The sequence below is a fragment of the Serinus canaria genome, chromosome 4 (genome assembly GCF_022539315.1).
Source record: "Serinus canaria isolate serCan28SL12 chromosome 4, serCan2020, whole genome shotgun sequence".
Lineage (NCBI taxonomy): Eukaryota > Metazoa > Chordata > Aves > Passeriformes > Fringillidae > Serinus > Serinus canaria.
Window position 1 is genome coordinate 23,299,729 of NC_066317.1, and position 16,938 is coordinate 23,316,666.

Genomic DNA, 16,938 nt, shown 5'->3' on the forward strand with positions numbered 1-16,938 from the left:
GATTCTGCTCTGGGTGCACACAGACAAAATGCACTGTGGCAGGCACGAGAATTAAAAAAAAACCAACCCAACCAACCAATTCCCAAAACCACCCCAAAACAAACACAACTTGCATATTTATATTGTTCCCATCCCGGCATTTTGACTTCTTAAAGCAAGTTCATCCACCTCACTTGTAAGTGCACATGAGGTAATGAGATGTTCTCTCAGACCTTCTCTTTTTCTCAACCCTAAATTTGCAAGCTGCACTCAGTCCATGTGAAAGCAGAGTCAAATGCCACATGTTGCTACTTTGCTCCTGGTATCATGACACAGAACAAAGCTGACTACAAATCCAAGAGAAAATGAAAGCATTTCTTGATCAGATTAAATTTTCCAGAAGGACTCGGAATCAGAGAAGTCTATTCTTCCTCCCCCACAAGAGAAAAGTTTGACCTAGAATCTGAAAAGTCAAAAAGCCTCTTTATATTGTCACTGGGGTGGATGGAAAACAAAGAGAATTGCCCCATTCTATTAAAAACAGACCAGGGAATTAGGTCACAAGAGCATTAAGAAGAATTTTCCTTTAATAATTCCTGCAAGTCTTCTGAAAAATCTCATGACATTGGAACACATTTCAGAGTTGCAATTGTTAACACCTCCATGAAAAGCACTGCTAATAAGGCAAGAGGCAGCAAGCTCTGGTGATTTTTACTTTTCTGTTTCACCAGATTTTTGGCCTACCACTAAAAAAACCCTTTGTGCCTTTTAGTGCAATTTAAAGGCAAGTGGTACTTATTTCCTTGCACAAGTGCTTTGACAACAACAGCAACAGCAGCCATTTCTGAGCAGCACCTCCATACTACAATCACTTCTAAGCTAGTTTACAAAGGTTGAGTAATGATGGTTGATATGCAATAAGTATAATGAATTTTCTCTCAGATTCTTAATTACATTTTCAGAATACACAGTACATGGTCCCTGTGTTACTGCAGTGGGGAAATTTTCTCTTTTCAAGGTAAACCTTCTGCACCTACTACAAAAGTAGGACTTTGGCCTACATATTCAACTCCAAAACCATTGAAATCATGTCTTCCCAGCCTCTATTTTTAATATTTGAATTTATGTCAGTGAACATTTTTGGAGCCATTTTGGATAACTTTGGATTTATGCCCCAGCTTGATCCTGCTTGGCTGCCAGGGTCACTTGATGGAAATATTAGATTCTCTAAAATCCCATAAACAAACTACATGGGGTCAGAATGCTCCAACCCATATGTTAAGCCCATAATGAGCCCAATGAAGCCAGCATTCACAATAGTTTTCTCATTTGTGAAAGCAATATTTACATACAATCATTTTAAAATAAGAAGCCACATTTTAACTAGATGTGTTTTATTATATTTGAAATCAAGTAATTTATATTAATGCTTCAGCTGATACTGAAAAACTTAAGCAATTTTATAAACATGGCAGTTCTTAATATTGTACATTTTTCCTGTGCTTGGATTACTGATGAATCATATTCAGTAGCATTTAGTCCTAAATTCTTCCCTCACATATATATGTATATAATGTATATAAAGATATGTATTACATTACACAGAGTTTCATTTATGAACAAGATAAATGAGCTATGTTAAAGATAACCATGGCAGTCAGACCATGTAATTCATGTTGGTTTTAAGCAGTATGTCAGCAAAACAAATGCTTTCTGAATTCAGGTTATTCATTGCCTTAGATCTCTGGGTCAGGATCTATGTTTTTTTCCCAGAGTATGAAATTTGATAATAATAGGTTTCTATTTCATGAATCAAAGCTACCATGTGCTATCACAAAAACATCAGCACATACTCTTGTAGAAACAGTCCTTTTCAGAGAAATTTTGCCTTGTGCTTTACTGTGAGCTATATTAGTGCTTGAGAATAAGGCATAGAGCACCAAAATGTAGCACCTAGGAATAGATTTTACGAAATTTGTCCAATATTAGTACATCATTTTGGAGACAAATATATTGGCTCTATCTAGAGTGGTAAAATCTTTTTGCTTTTGTGCTTCAAGTCAAGCATATTCATGAAAATCCACCCATACATTTAAGAATACTCCTCCAACATATGCTCCATCCATACCTGCTAGAGTATTGCCCTTGCATAATGGCTCCTGTACATGAAAATCTGATTGGGAGTATTTAATTTCCAAATACCTTGTAAGATGAGAATAAAGATAATAGTGAATTCCTTTCACTCAGATTTTGCTTAAAACACAACTCTGATTTTGTAACTTGAATAATATTTTTGGCCTTCTGAAATCTTAAACATTAAACTGCTGTTCTTTCATGTTTTGGAGCTGCCATGAATTGAAGCCACATGAAGTATGTTTTACTCCAGTGTTTCTCTATTTAAGGAAAAGTTAATCAGTAAGATCAATGTAGAGGTACCAGCAAATTTGTTTGGAAGGGCATCACATGCATGATCTCAATCTTTGCAAGAAACACCATCCTCATTTTTTTGCCCATCATAGTATGAGTTTCCATTTACAGGTAGAGTCAATCACAGGCTCCATCCTCCATCGATGATTAGTTCATTACCAGTCACATAGGCAGACTGAAATGACATAAAATAAACAATGATTTCAAGTAATTTTTCATGGCTATTAATTACAGGGAAACACTTTTTCTTTAAATTAAAAAATCTGCTTTCTTTTTATACACATTTTTTTTTGTTTTACAAAAATACCTGAGTAAGTAATATAGTATCTAAATAGAAACAAACGTAGAGATTGAAGCCTTTTATTTAATTCAAGGAAGTGTGGCAAAAGTATTACTAGAGGCATTAAAGATGAGAATGCATCCTGAGTGTACAAATTAAAAAAAGCTAGACTTTTGATATCTTACCTGCAGGAGTAAGTACCTCACACTGTGATGTTATTAGGTCTGTTTAGCTGAGCAGAATCTGACCAGGTCAGCCAATAATTATAATGGCACCTAACTGAAAACTTAGATTATATGAATAGTGAGGAAGCAACTGAGCTGTTGACATTCTTCCTTATGTCACTGCTGAAACATGCTGAATATGTTGAAAAAATGGAATTCTGTTTATACACCATTGAAAACCCTGTGAGAAGACTGGAAAAATTATTAGCATTATAGAAATATTAAACTCAAAATGAAATTGACAAACAGACTTCTGATAGATAGCAACGTTAATGCTGAACCAAATCCACTGAAGTATTTTGATATGGATGTTAGGACTGCTGGACATGTCCAGACAAATCCAGTCCAGTTTTCAGTCTCAGTAAATTTACAGCAGTTGAAATAATGTTGGTGTGTGCTCATTAGTGTTGGTGCTGTTTGCAGTGGTCATCTGGAGTCTGGTGTGTAACATCCACAGCGGGTCTGTTGTTTTCCTTATGCTAGGATGGCAGATTCCCCCTGAGCATTAGCTAAAATCTCCAGCAGCTCTACTAATTCTACCTCCTTAAAACATGACCTAGCCATGGTGCAAGCTTGGTAAAGCTGACAAGCTCATTTTGTTCACCATTCAGGATGACTTGGGGTCAGTCAATTTGCTCAGGTGACATGCAACCACCAGGCCATGGCACCAAATACATAATGCCTTGCAACCACCGTCAACATTCAGAACACCTTTTGTATTTCAGGAGGAACTCAGTAAAAGAACATAGTTTGGTTTTTATTTTTGTAATAATACAGCTCAAACAGAATGGAAATTGCCCTGAAACAAACACGCTCTCTTCTGTCAAGCAGCAAAGAAGTATGGGATTCTGTGACAGGACATTTTATTGTCTATACTTACTTCATCAGAGGCCAAGTACACAAAGAGATGGGCCACTTCTTCTGCAGTAGCCATCCTGCCAGTCTTCTGTCTGGCCAGAAAGTCCATCAGTGCCTAGATATGCAAGAGCATTTGGTATATCAAAAATAAAACCCCAATTATTTTTACCTACTGACATCTACAAAGCAATATTGTAAACAGGCTTCTAGTCATAACTTCCTTTAGGGCACTGAGTAGGGAATTAAAGTTGGAAGAACATAAAATCAACAGGGATGTGAATTTCGGATTGAAAAAAATAAGGACACTTTTCAAAAGCAGCTAAATCTCTTGATTCTAGAATAAAGCCAACATAAAGTCCTCTTTTTTGGTGGTAGATATTCCCATGTCCTTCAAATATGAACTTGCCATTATAATAATGTGGAAATACATAGGCCAGAATGCTCTGTCTGTACTGTTTCTGCACTTTCTTGTGGTTGACACATGCCACATTAGAAAATGTCCTCTGCTTTTGCACTGGATAATGTAAGCAACACTTGGAGTTGCTTCTGTGGATGAGAGCCCCTTTGCATTCAATTAAGCAATTAAAAGTAATAGTAGTAGTAGTAGTAATAATCTATTATTAATAATAGTATAATTAATAATATTAAAGCAATATTATCCTTCTGAGGATTCAGTTCTGGTCTGGCTGTAAGGCTTCTGTCTCAAGCTCAAGCCGACAAGTTCCACACTTTCAAAGGAGACAGCAATGTTAAGTTATCCACAGTACTCTGAAATTGAGGACATTCTTGAATATGGGCAGAAGTGCAGCTATACATTCTTAAAGAGAGTTAAACATATACACATGTGACCAAGCTAATAAATTGCTTTCTCACCTGTTCTGGGTTAGGCCGGGCTTGGATTCTTTCCTGTAAAGATGGCGTGTCAACAGTTCCTAAGCAAAATTTTAAATTCAGTGTTAAAAATCAACTGCATCAGCAATCACAACAAAAGTTAATTTGTTCTATTTGTATGTCTTAACATCTGTGTATAACTTGGTAATATAATTCAGGAAAAAGACTGCAAAGCCACCAATAGAGTACAGAATTTTAAATTTCCTAGAAGGCAAGAGTTTTGAGAATTAGATTCAATACTTTTTGTATGGTTAAACAGTGGTCAGACTGTTAGCTGCCTCTTTCCTGCCTCTAACTTTTGAGACTGCATCTTTGAAAAAACCCATTCAATTGCTGTGTAATGTATGTGTAAAGTGCAGATACTCTGTCTATCAGACTAAACATCCAGTTTAACCACAGAATAACAACTTTTCTATATTAAGCCTTTCAAGCATGCTCTTGTAGACTGCTGGTAACTTCAGTTACCACTTACAAGTCTATTCTTTGTTAAAAAAGTCAGACTCAATCTGGCCTTCTAGCATCTGCTCCTAGATCACAGGATAATGTAAGAACACTTACCAGGACATATGCAGTTGCACCTGATGCCTTGTTCAATGAAATCAGCAGCCACAGCCTTTGTTAGCCCAATAACTGCTGCCTTTGAAGTACTGTAGACACACCTGTTCACAACTCCTAACAGAAGGTCCATGTCAAGGCAGCACAGAAATATAGTTAAAAAGGAAGAAAAACAAAAAGCCAAGATTGCTCAATATGCACCTGCTTCTGGACTCCAGCATTTCCTGCAGCAGCTGTAGCATCTCCATAAGGGCAGTGAGCTAGAATGCCAACTGCCAGAATTCTACTCAAGTATGCACCAGAGGAAAGCACACCATCTTTCAATAGTGTAAGTCTGGGGACTAGTCTAGAAAACGTAACAAGCAGCAAAGATTTAGAAACATCAGAAATCTACCTGTTAGTCATGATCAGGCTTCTTTTGAAAACATAGTTACAGCACTTATGCAATTGTAATTTCTTCATTATACCTCTGAAGAACATATGTACCAAGACATCACTGGTAGTAATATCTTTTTAGTTAATACATACTGGTAAAAAAGATGCTACAAAACATTAAAAAAGCTCAGAGGTAAGGATTTTGGAGTTTCTACAATTTTCCATCTTTGCATTTATGTTTGAGTTGAATATGTTCATTTTTTTTTCTTAACTGATCCCTCCACAGGATTTAGAAATAGCTTTGAATTTAGAATGTCCTCTAAGTTCAAGGTTGCACAATATTTATATTGTATATCCATCACCTTAAAGATTTATATAAGGAACTCCAGCAAGCTACTGACCTTTGATGCTGGATGCCACAGAAGACATATTTATAATATTTCCAGATTTCTGTTTAAGCATCTGCAAAGAGAGTACTTATGTCACTCAAATGCAAACTAGTTTAGAAAGGTTAAGTAATGATGGACAATGTGCAATATGTGTAATGAATTTTCTCTCACATTCTTAATTATATTTTCAGAATGCACAGTACCTGTTCCCTGTGTTACTGCAACGGGGAAATTCTCTTTTCAAGGTAAGCCTTCTGCACCTACTGCAGAAGGATTTACATCTGCAGGTTCAGAAAAACAGCCCACAGTAACTCACAGAAAAACCCTACATGCCCTTGATACCCAGGGCACCAAAGGCCAGTTGGCATGAGTCGGTGCCATTGACTGAAGCAGTAAAGCAGAGTCTGAAATTCTCCCTCAGTTCCCCTGAGCCATGTCACGATTGAAAACTATGCCAGGAAAGGATTTTTTCCTAGGCTGCCATCTCTCAGTCATTGCCCTCTTGTCACAACAGTAAGTTAACACCACTCAGACATCTACCCATACCATCTACCAATGCAGCAACTCACAGATCCCACTCAAACTCTTCTTGTATTGGAGAAGACTAAAGCACAACACTCTAGCATCTATGAATTGTAGCTAATTTTCTATAAGTTACAACCTTTTTAGGCATCCTAAAATCTGATATTGCCTGAAGTTCTTAAAAAACTCAAAATTTTGAAAATCAAATTCAGCTAAGAAAAAACCCACCCCAAACAAACTGAAAACCAAACCAACAAAGCAGAAAGAACTGAAACAACACTGAAAAGAGTAGTTGTCATCCAGTCATGGTCACAGCTTTCAAGTCTGGCCTTTGCATTTATGAGAATGCAAACACCTTTTTCAGTCCTCAAGTTTTTGTGGACCCAAACCTAGTAATTATGTAAAACCAAGAAGCATCTTCAAGCTGCTACATCCATTGGGCTGTTGTGCTCTAATCAGCATGTTAGTATCAGCATCCCTGAATTTTTCACAAGAGAGTCTCCAGAGCTGTACAAAATTCATATTAATAGAGATGATTTATTAAGACTTTGTAGCAGTGGTATTGTGCAGCTGTGTGCTGTAGTGTAATTACACTAGCAGTGTATTGCAATGACTCCATCACTGCTCTACATAAAGTCTGAAGTATTTTAGCTAGTTTACATAGGCCAACTCCCCAAATAAATCCTCTCAACCATATCCTTTAGATAAATTGTCTACTTGAAATATTATGCAATGAAGAGAATGTTTTACAGAAGGATCGCTGTAATCTAAGGGCTCCCCTATCCAAAGTGGCACGCTTGTATTTTGTACATTGCCACAGTGGCAACAACTCTGATCTGTCACACTTTAAACAATGCAGCAGAGACTAAAAGTCATGGGCGGCCAAGCCTTGCCTTGGGAAGGAATGTCTTGATCATCAGGTACATGCTGCGAACATTGAGGTTCATCGTGAAGTCCCAGTCTTGCTCCTCACACTCCAGAATGGTTCCATGATGAACAAACCTAGAATGAGTGCATGAAGTGGATTACTGTCTGTGGCTTACATTTCTGTGGCCCTTTTTCCACCAGTGTTTTGTAGCAATTAACTTTTCCAACATTTAAAAGAGGGGAATAAGAGCTCCTTTGAAGAATGCAAGCAGCAGTGTATTTCTTCTGGTAAATATCAAGGATACAAAGCAGACTCAATATGTGCAACAAAATGATTGGCAACAGAAGAACAAAAAAAACCCCCAAAAAGCACTAGCAGACTGTCATGCTTTGTTCACTGTTGTGCTAGAAGGGCCAAAGCCATCAGTACAGGGTACCCATAGAGTGAAGAAAACATAAATTCCGGACCTCTTCTATCTTGGCCTGGGTTATGTGGCTGTGCAAAAAAAGTTCAGTTTTGACAGAAACACATGGAGGTTCCTATTGAGTACAAAATCCATTAAAACATAACAAATAAAATGCAGTGAAGTAATAAAAATCAGTTCTGGAGATCAGGGAAAGCTGGAAAAATAGTAGTAGCAAAGAGATTATGGTTACCCTGCAATGTTACAGAGGACATCAATCTTTTCAATCTCCTTGGCCAGATTTTCTATCTGCTCCTTTTTGGTGACATCCAGAACCCGTATTTGAATGCCTGGAAAAAACACAGCATTTGTTTCAATGTATTTGATTGAGGATCAGCTGAGTAATTTTCTGATGTGCTGAGGATAGCACTTACGATTCAATTCACTCAGTGATTAAGTTAATGCAGCGGTTAATCTGGGACAGCATACCATGTTATTTAAAATTTCAGGAGAGAATTAAAATGATCAACTGTTTTAATTGTTATACAGCATGACAAGCAGATGAGCTAGCTTAATTTACTATAAAAACATTCCAAATAAATTTGAATTCCACTAAAGTCTCACACAGAAGAATTATAAAACCTATATAGCCATAATGAACTTTCATGCTCATTATCATAGAATAACACTTGGAACTAGTTACATGTGTCTTACAGTGCCATTATATCCCACATTCTCATGTGTAGTTGATGACATTATGAGTGAGCTTTATATAATTTAATTAATAAGGAAAAATGATTTCGCATAAACTTTTAAAATCACGAGGGTAGTCACACTGAAACAGGGTCCTGCAGAGGAAATTCCATCCTTAGAGATGTTCAGAACTTAATTAAACACAGCCTGAGCAACCTGCTCTAACCAGTGGCACTTTGAGCACTAGATGGAACTACCTGGCCTCCCAAAGTCTAACCCAGCAGATAGGATTCCATGAAACACTGTAAAGCTGTCTGTAAAGCATCTGAATATAGTCAAAGGGAAATTTGATTTGAAATGGAAAAAACCCTGTGTTTTTTTGAAACCAAAGCAACAAGCCCATGAAAAGGCTTTCTGTGCCTTAGTTAAATGATAGAGACACTTTTGAAGAGATTTGTCTATTCGATCAGACTACAGGCTGGTGATTAACATCACACTGGAATTACCTCTCCTGGATAAAATTCAAAGACTTCAAAGTGCTAAACCTTAATGAATTATAGATTGACTAATCATATGTCTAAAGGATGGAAATGGAAAATCATATGTCTAAAGGCTCTGAGTATATGGGAAATTATTTCTTTCCTTGTGAGCATACTAGCAGAGGAAAAAAAAGTAACATTTTCCTAAATACCCTCAGAAGGAGCAGGAAAAGCCCTCAAGTTCCCAAATAATTACAAAGGGATTGCTTGTTGTGAGCTCCAGTTGGCAGAGCCTGATATTCATGCAAAAAGTTGTGCAAGCTGTGGTTTTGTGTATTTTACTGTCAGATTTTAGTAGGAATTCTCTAAATCTACTTTCTTCTCTCAAAACAAGTTAGAAGCATTGTCAGCTGTAAACTATATCCAAGACTTATTTTGAGTTCAATATTGAAAAGATACTTTTTGACGTAATGTCCCCCTTGTGATCAGAAACACATCTGTGCAAAACCTGCTTCTTGAAGCATGTTCCTGTGGTGGCAGTTCAAAAACAGCCTTCAGGCCTGAACATTTGCACCAACACAATAGGCCTATCTAGTGTAGCTAGAATTAAATTTCTGAAGACTATGGATTCTATGGCACAGTAAGGAATGCATTAAAAGGACCAGCCAAGTATGGACCATGGAAATGCAAGACACTAGGTCTATCTTTTTGTATAGTGGCATGTTATCTTGATCAGAGAAAAAAAGCACTCCATGCCTTCCAGAGTGATGCGCCTGATAATTAGCTCAGTGAAACCAAAAGGTAACTGAAATGGGTGCTAAACTAGCAAACATCAACTTCTTTTGTGACACAAGAAAATCAGTTATTCCACGTCTGGAATAATACTCTGATATGCTGATGTTGCAGTATTTTACATGCCAAATCTCTGTTCTTTCACACCACAGCATAAAGCAATGCAAACATCAAAACAACTAGTCTGCATATTTTCTTTTTTTCCTTTTTCAAGCTTTCCTATCCTCAAAAGGTATCTCAGACAGCCTACACAAAACTTGTAAGAGCTGAACCAATCTCTGCTGTAGAGCCATTTACCTGGATATTTCCCCAGTTCTTGCAGTTTAGACTCATTGATGTCTGTAGCAATGACTTTGGCTCCTTCTTTAGCAAAAGCCTGGAGAACACAGAAGCAGTTTATATTTAGAAATTCCAGGTCATACCAGAAATAAAATCTGTTTTCAGGTGCTTTTTGGCTTGAAATAGAAGCCAAGCCAAGCTGAAGGCAGCTGATCTCTCAGTTTTCATTCTGGGCATATCAGGGAGTTGCACACAACTATTTGACTCTGTGTGATAAGACAGATTTAAGGTGTTTTCCCTAAAGGAAGGAATCCATAAATAAAGTATAGGAACAGTAATCAGACTAAGACAATGGATGTTATTATTGCCCTTATTAGCTGCACTAGTAAACAACAGGGCTAGAATTGTCTGTATTGTTAAGATTTAAATCTATTGTTCGATTTAAATTTAAAAGTTACAAAATTTGACAGGTAAAGGCAGAAGTTGTAAACCAGGATTTTTTGAACAAAATCCTTTGTATCCAAGTAATTGGAATAGAACAATATTAAAGCAGCATTATTTTTGATATTTAACCAGAGACATTGCTTCATTCTTGACGGAATCCTCAAAAGCCTATTTCTTTTCATTGTGATTACTGATAAATCAACAGCTCATGAAGCAAAGTCTGTCAAAAGTATTCTGACATCTTGGACTGTAGCTCCTTATCTTCAAAAAATGACATCATACGTACCAGCTTTCTGTGGCTGGTTGGGTTTCAAAAAGTGAAACCATCAGGAGGATTACCTGTTCCTTGGACTGAGTGATTCATGTAAGAGCCAAGATCAGCAGCCCTCTGTGTTCTCAGCCATACTAATGAGAAACTAACCAGCTTGGCAAAAATGCTACAGGAGCTTTTCCTGAGCTGTTAATTGCATTACAGAGATAACAAGATAATTCTACTGGGTTTTTTATTTGGCATGGAAAAGGGAAGTGGCAGGAGAAGGACTGGTCAAAAGGAGTTATAAGCTAACTGGAAAGTTAATACATACCTTAAATTCTGTTTAACATTAAACAAAATTTGTAAAGGGTTTCTTACAGTTGCTCCTTGTGAACAATGTGCTAGTGTCATGTGAACTTGGTTATGTCAGTCATGAATATAGGTTAGATACCTTGGCTTTTCTGTAGGGGATCCTCTCAGTATCCAGCCTTAGACCAGGAAATATTCCCTATATCATCTCTATTTACTCCCAGAACAAAGCAACAGAGATGTTGAAGAAAAGGTACAGGCAGTACCAACCATATATTGCTAGAAAAGCAGATGCAGCTATCCTCAAATTTTGTTCTTATCCTTGTCTAACATCTTCACTCAAAGCTGAAGACTTTTAGCAATTGAAACAGCACAAAGCCTGCATGATATAGCACAGTAGCTACATTATTCCCTGCTTTTTTTCACTGGGCAGTTCTGGCCTCATTTATGGTTTATTAATTCAAGAACTGGTTTGGTGCAGGTATTATTGGACAAGCTGGAATGAGAGACCTTGCACAGGCCCAGCAGAACATTTTCCAACTTACAATAGCAGCTGCTCGGCCAATGCCCTGTGCTGCCGCAGACAACAGGATGATCTTCCCATCCAGCCGCCCCATGGTGCTCACCTGCACAGGATGGCACAGAAATTTAGTTGTACATAAAAGGTCTCAAGTCAAAAGGCATTTGAGCTCAGAAGTTAAGCTTTATTATAACAAATTGGATTTTATTTTTTCATAAACATGCAAAAAAAAAAAAAAAAAAAAAAACCACCAGGATGAAACAGCAGTACAATAATTCGTAATCTAGTGTTTCTACTATCCATGGTATTCTCAGAAAGCAGGTCTGTCTTCTGTTTCTCTACAAACTTGTCAATGTCCTAGGCTGCAATGCATTCCACACAATGCCCTGGTATCTGCCTGGTTGTTGTAGGAATCTTCCAGCACAGCAGGCTCCTAGCCCCAGTGAAGCAGGAAAGCGTGGGGAAATGAAGCACCCTGTCTTGCCACTTGTTCCCTGTTCTCAGGGAACACTGTGTGCCTGGGGCAGTAGGGAACCTCTAGGTGCTGCTACCTTAGTCTGGATGGAGCAGCCAAAAGGCAAAACACAGCCCTGTTTGAGTGCTGTGTTAGATTTAACAAAATACAGCAGACAAAAATGCAGGCAAACAAGTGAAAACAAATACCAAGTCTCAAAGAACTTCCTAAAAAGTCAGGTCCCTGCGTTCTAGTCAGTATAGTATCTGGAGTTTGTTAGTTGGGTTCCTCATAAGCAAAACTCCTGCATTCTCATAATCCTCCAAGCAACTTTATCTATGTAGATGTGGGTGTAGAAAGGTTTCATAAGAACAAAGTCCTTAAATACACACATAAATCCAAGTACTTCATTGGGAAATTATGGCACCTTTATTTTATTCTTCCCTATGTTAGCAGCCAGTGCTGTCCTCTAGAGATGCTCAAATCCATGCTGTGACTCAGATTACTGAGTCAAATTTACTATCCTACTTTTTGAATAAATTATTCTTGTCTCTCATTTTGATCAGAAATTCTGTTTTGTTGGATGCTTTTCCTGACAAAAGTTGCAGCAAAACTGTTTTCCTGAATGTTACAGATTCAACAAATTAGACTTCTGAAGCAACGTAATGGAAAAATTTTTTTCTTTCCAAAAGCCACCTGGACCAGTTCAAGTACTTCCCCAAATTGCCTTAACACGTGGGAAGCAAAATGCATTATAAATACATTTTCAATCTAACAATCAGGTTTTATGAACTTTTGCCATACTGATTCTATCAAGCATTTACAAATAAATATTGATATGGTGACTCACCAAGAGATCTCAAACAGCTTTGTTATATTTACCGACCCTTGTACAAAAGGAAGTTCTATGTTGGTTTTTTTTCCCCCCCTATGCTTTTTGGGATTTGTAGTCCAACTGCTAAGTTTCTCTAGATGAACGTAACTTCCTGTTGAAACATTGAGATGCTGCCATCTAGTGAAACTCAGGATTTGAAAAAAAGTGTGATTTTTCTCCTGCACATGAAAGGACACAAAAGTATTGCCAGCTGACTCTTACAATGGGAATTCAAGAGATCAGAAGGATTCCCATCAAAAGGCCACAAACCTGTTTTTCCAAGCAATGTCTTTTTGCAATATAAACTATCGAATTCCAAACCAGGACAAAATTTATGTGACTTTTTTTGTTGTTGTTAAACTGGAGATTTACCAACGCATCTTTTGTTTCTAGTGGTTTAACTTGCATATGTTAAAGCAGAATTAATGTCATTAGACTGAAAAATTCTAGGACAAACTAATTTAGCTATAAGCTCACTCTAGATTTAAAGCTACCTGATAGTATTATTAAGGAATTTGGTGTCCTGCCTAAACATCAGTTAGTTCCCAGAAAATCCACTTCTGTGGATAAACTGGGACACACATAGACAAAAGTTCAGTTTATCCTGCCTTTTTTGCTAAACTATGATGGCTTTTGAGGCTTTCTAAATCAACTCCCCAGTAAACAAAACCTGTAATGACTTAATTTACTAAAAGCATTTATCCTTCTGCCCCTAAGCTTTTGTCCCCTGAACTCTGCCACCTGTTAGAATAAGTTTCTGCTTTTTTTAGTTCAATCACCAGAAAAATCACCAAACCCAGTTGTTCCAAGCAAGTAATAATTAACAAAAAAAACCAATGGAAACTGCATATAAAAGAGGTAGATCTATATATACAGATACTTTCCCAATTCTGGAAGAAAAAAAAAAAACAGTCTAATTAATTTATTAGAACACCAAAACGCTGGTAGCCAAAGGAAATCTCGTTCATCATGGTGGGAAATAAAAAAGTAACAAACCAAACAAAAAAACAACCCAAAACAAACCCAGAAAACTTCCAACCAATCTCAAAAAAACCCAAACCAAACAAACACCACCAGAGACCCACCAGCACTTTGCATTTATCCCTGTCAGAAAAGAAATACTTGTGGCTGTGGTCAGAAAGAAGACATTGCAGTGCCCAACTCTGTAATAGTATTTAGAACTTGTATATTTTTGGCTCATCATGCCCTTAAAAGCTTCCCAAGACACATTCCAGGCCAGAGACTGAGATAAATCCTTGCAGCTTCTAAGTAGGTACAGTAGTTGGTAGTTTTCAGCCATTCAAACTAAATAGAAAGTTGATTTTTGACTAAAGAAGTACCTCCATCAGGTATATAATCTTTGTGTGACTCCCTCAGTTCCAGTAAATGCTGAATGCTCAGGAACATGTCAGTGTAGCCATCTGCTTGTCAGTTTGGGTGAACCATACAGGACCTAGCATCACAGAGATTTATTCCTATAAAATAAGGATGATGCTTTTGATGCAGGTACCTTCCTTAGGTATGACTCTCATCTCATGGTGATGATTTCATCCTTAATGGAGTTGATCGCAGGTTCTGAGAGCCCAATTCCTGTTTACTTGGCAGTGGAGGGCAGGAAAGGGAGGAGGATCTATATTTTAGACTTCAACCATTTTCTGATAGACTCAAAGAATTAAATAAAACTCTGACAATAGTAAACCTCTGCACAAGTAATTGCTGCAGGTGGTTACAGAGGATGGAGACAAGAATAATAATAATGATGGAAGTGATGAAATCAGTATAAAAGACAGTAATTTGGTAACATTTAGACACTGAATGTTGCAGTCAGCATCCTTGGATCATAGCGCAAGTGAAGAGCAAAACCATTTTTACATATTTAAAACAATAAATTTTATTGTCAAGTTAAAAATTCTTATATAAAACATACAAAATGTAGGGCTCACAATACAGATAAGTAGGTTAATAAGAGTCCATCTTGCCCCAATAATCAGGTTTGTTTTCCCTTCACTGGAGAAGCAGAAGACTGCGAAGTCCATTACTTACTGTTTAAAAAAAAAAATCCAGTACACAACTTCAGACAGGCATATTGAAAAATGATGCAAGATTCAAAGTTACTCACAGTACCATAATTGGTTGAGCTGCAGAAACTTTTAAGGCATTTAAGAGGAACCCTTGATTGTGTGCTCTACAAACACAAGATCAGCAACTTCAGTTGCAGTGTCCAAAGAAGTCAAGATTGTGGTGAAAACGCAGTTTCTGTTGGCCTAATGAAAGTACGGCATAAAAACCACATGCTAAGAAGCAAGAAGAATATTTCTTGCCAAGTCAACAGCACTCTGAAGATAGAAACATCAACACCCCAGAAAAGGACTGGTTTAGGAATGACAGATTGAGAAGTTGAGACTGAGACATTTCACAGTAGATTAATTTGTGATCCATTCTCTTTTCCTTTTTTTTCTTCAATACATTAGCCTTTCTTTGCCATCAAAAAAAGTCCACATCAAAACACCAAAGTAGAACATCAGCAGATTAGCAGGCTGTGGGGCAACATCCGGTTTTCCATCTTTGTCCTCGTATTTCAGATTTCCCAGTTGTGGGAAGCAGAAGCTCCAAGACAGCAAAGATGGAAGAGGCTGATGGTGTTTAACCTGAAGCAATTTTCTTTGTATATGCAGATCCTGGCTGTAGGCACTTGTAAGGGCAGCTTACAACAGAGCATCTTTACTGGGTGCTGCAATCAGGGGCTTTATCTCTGTCTGAAGTCCCAAACAAGTGCCTAAGATGTTCTTCTGTGGACTCTTTGCACTCAGGTCCTGTATCTGTACAGAAGACAAGAACATTAAAGCCTTCCTCAGTTAGACAAGCAGCAGGAATACAGTGATTTAATATTGATTAGTGTTTTGTATGTCAGCTGTGAAAGTTTCCCTCTGAGGAGCTTTGTGTTGTAAGAAGAGCTGTGCTGTTACCAAGCAGGCCATCACAAAACCAATAATGAGTCATGTTCTTTCTGGAAGCCTGCAACTAATACCTCAAAAACTGGCTACTCTTCAACATGTCTGCTGGGGCCTTCTGAAAGCTGTGAGAAGCATGAGGGCAGAAGGTCACTAAAAGTCAGCAGGCCAGATATAAGAAATCTGAAGTGAAGCTGAAGAACAGAAGTTCTCATCAAAACAGCTATTATTACAGCTGGAGCCAGGCAGAGTAGCAAATGCAACATCAAAGGCTAAAGTCTACCATCTTGAAAAACTTCAGAAAAATTTAACCAGCAGTGAGCTTTATAAAGTTTTACCAGAAATCTGAGCTTAACCAATGTAAAGTTAAAAAGCAAAACATTTTAGAGCACCAGCTATCTAATAACAGTATTTTGCTGATTCACTTTTAAAAGTCACTCATCAACACTTCCACTGCAGAAAAGGAAAAAAAGGTTTGTATATTCTTCAGCAGGTGAAGGATTCATTTTGGTATTTCGATTCTGTAGAGCATACAGAAGTTTCACAGCTCAGATGGTCAGCTTTTCAACAGTCATATGACAAACCATTCAGGAAAACTTATCATGCAAGTTTCAGATCTCTTACATTTTTCATCTTCAAATCATAAAGGACGCAACCACTGTGTTACGTACCTGTTAGCACACCCAAGTTGGAATTATCAAAGAAGTTTGTTGGGCAAGTCAGAGGCAGAGGTTTTGGTAGGTCCTGAGTCACTTTTTCCTGAGAAACAGTTTCCTTACAGGGTGAAGGCATTTGCTCTTTAAAGAAATATGACACTGCCTTCTTAGGAGACTTTGGTGTTGTCTCTCGAGTAGTTTCTCTTGAGGATCGTTCTCTCCATTTTAGTGCTCTCTCTTTCCATTTCCTGAGTTCCTCTTTCAGTTCAAGTTCATCACTGCAAAGAAAAGAATCCCAGCATTCAATTAAGAAGAGTTTAAAGCAATTTCTTTAAGAAAAAATTCCTGAAGAACAGAGAGTTCCTGTATTTTCAGATGACATATGACAGACATGACAGTAAAATAGCTGTGTATCTTGGTTTCAGAGGATTTTTTTAAACTGAAATTTCTTCTAATGTACAAT

The 16,938-nt window shown here is 37.5% G+C and overlaps 2 protein-coding genes across 17 annotated transcripts in view; both read right to left on the reverse strand.

Moving 5' to 3' along the window:
• Positions 1–546: 546 nt before the first annotated feature.
• BDH2 (3-hydroxybutyrate dehydrogenase 2) lies at positions 547–12,977 on the reverse strand. The gene is made up of 10 exons (XM_009101276.4): positions 12,845–12,977; positions 11,566–11,646; positions 10,033–10,111; positions 8,025–8,121; positions 7,394–7,502; positions 5,991–6,051; positions 5,218–5,331; positions 4,642–4,700; positions 3,791–3,883; positions 547–2,581 (listed from the first exon to the last, which is right to left on the reverse strand). Exons 2-10 carry the CDS (start codon positions 11,635–11,637, stop codon positions 2,528–2,530), a joined length of 738 nt encoding a protein of 245 aa, XP_009099524.1. The 5' UTR covers positions 11,638–11,646; positions 12,845–12,977; the 3' UTR covers positions 547–2,527.
• A 1,756-nt stretch (positions 12,978–14,733) lies between these two features.
• The window catches only part of CENPE (centromere protein E), a 39,753-nt gene continuing 37,548 nt past the window's right edge, over positions 14,734–16,938 (reverse strand). For all 16 annotated transcript variants that reach the window (XM_050973665.1, XM_050973677.1, XM_050973667.1 and 13 more), the window contains 2 exons: positions 16,491–16,753; positions 14,734–15,687 (listed from right to left, as the gene is read on the reverse strand). In XM_050973665.1, the coding sequence (XP_050829622.1) occupies positions 15,590–15,687; positions 16,491–16,753 (361 nt within the window). In that variant the 3' untranslated portion in view covers positions 14,734–15,589. The remainder of the gene's footprint in view (positions 15,688–16,490; positions 16,754–16,938) is intronic.

Bases quoted from the DNA above. Each gene is read 5' to 3' on its own strand.
- BDH2 (XM_009101276.4), bottom strand. From the start codon at position 11,637: ATGGGGCGGCTGGATGGGAAGATCATCCTGTTGTCTGCGGCAGCACAG. The intron at 10,112-11,565 runs GTAAGTTGGAAA...TGTGTTCTCCAG, and splicing joins TTGGCCGAGCAGCTGCTATT to GCTTTTGCTAAAGAAGGAGC. The intron at 4,701-5,217 runs GTAAGTGTTCTT...AATTTTGCTTAG, and splicing joins GTGCAACTGCATATGTCCTG to GAACTGTTGACACGCCATCT.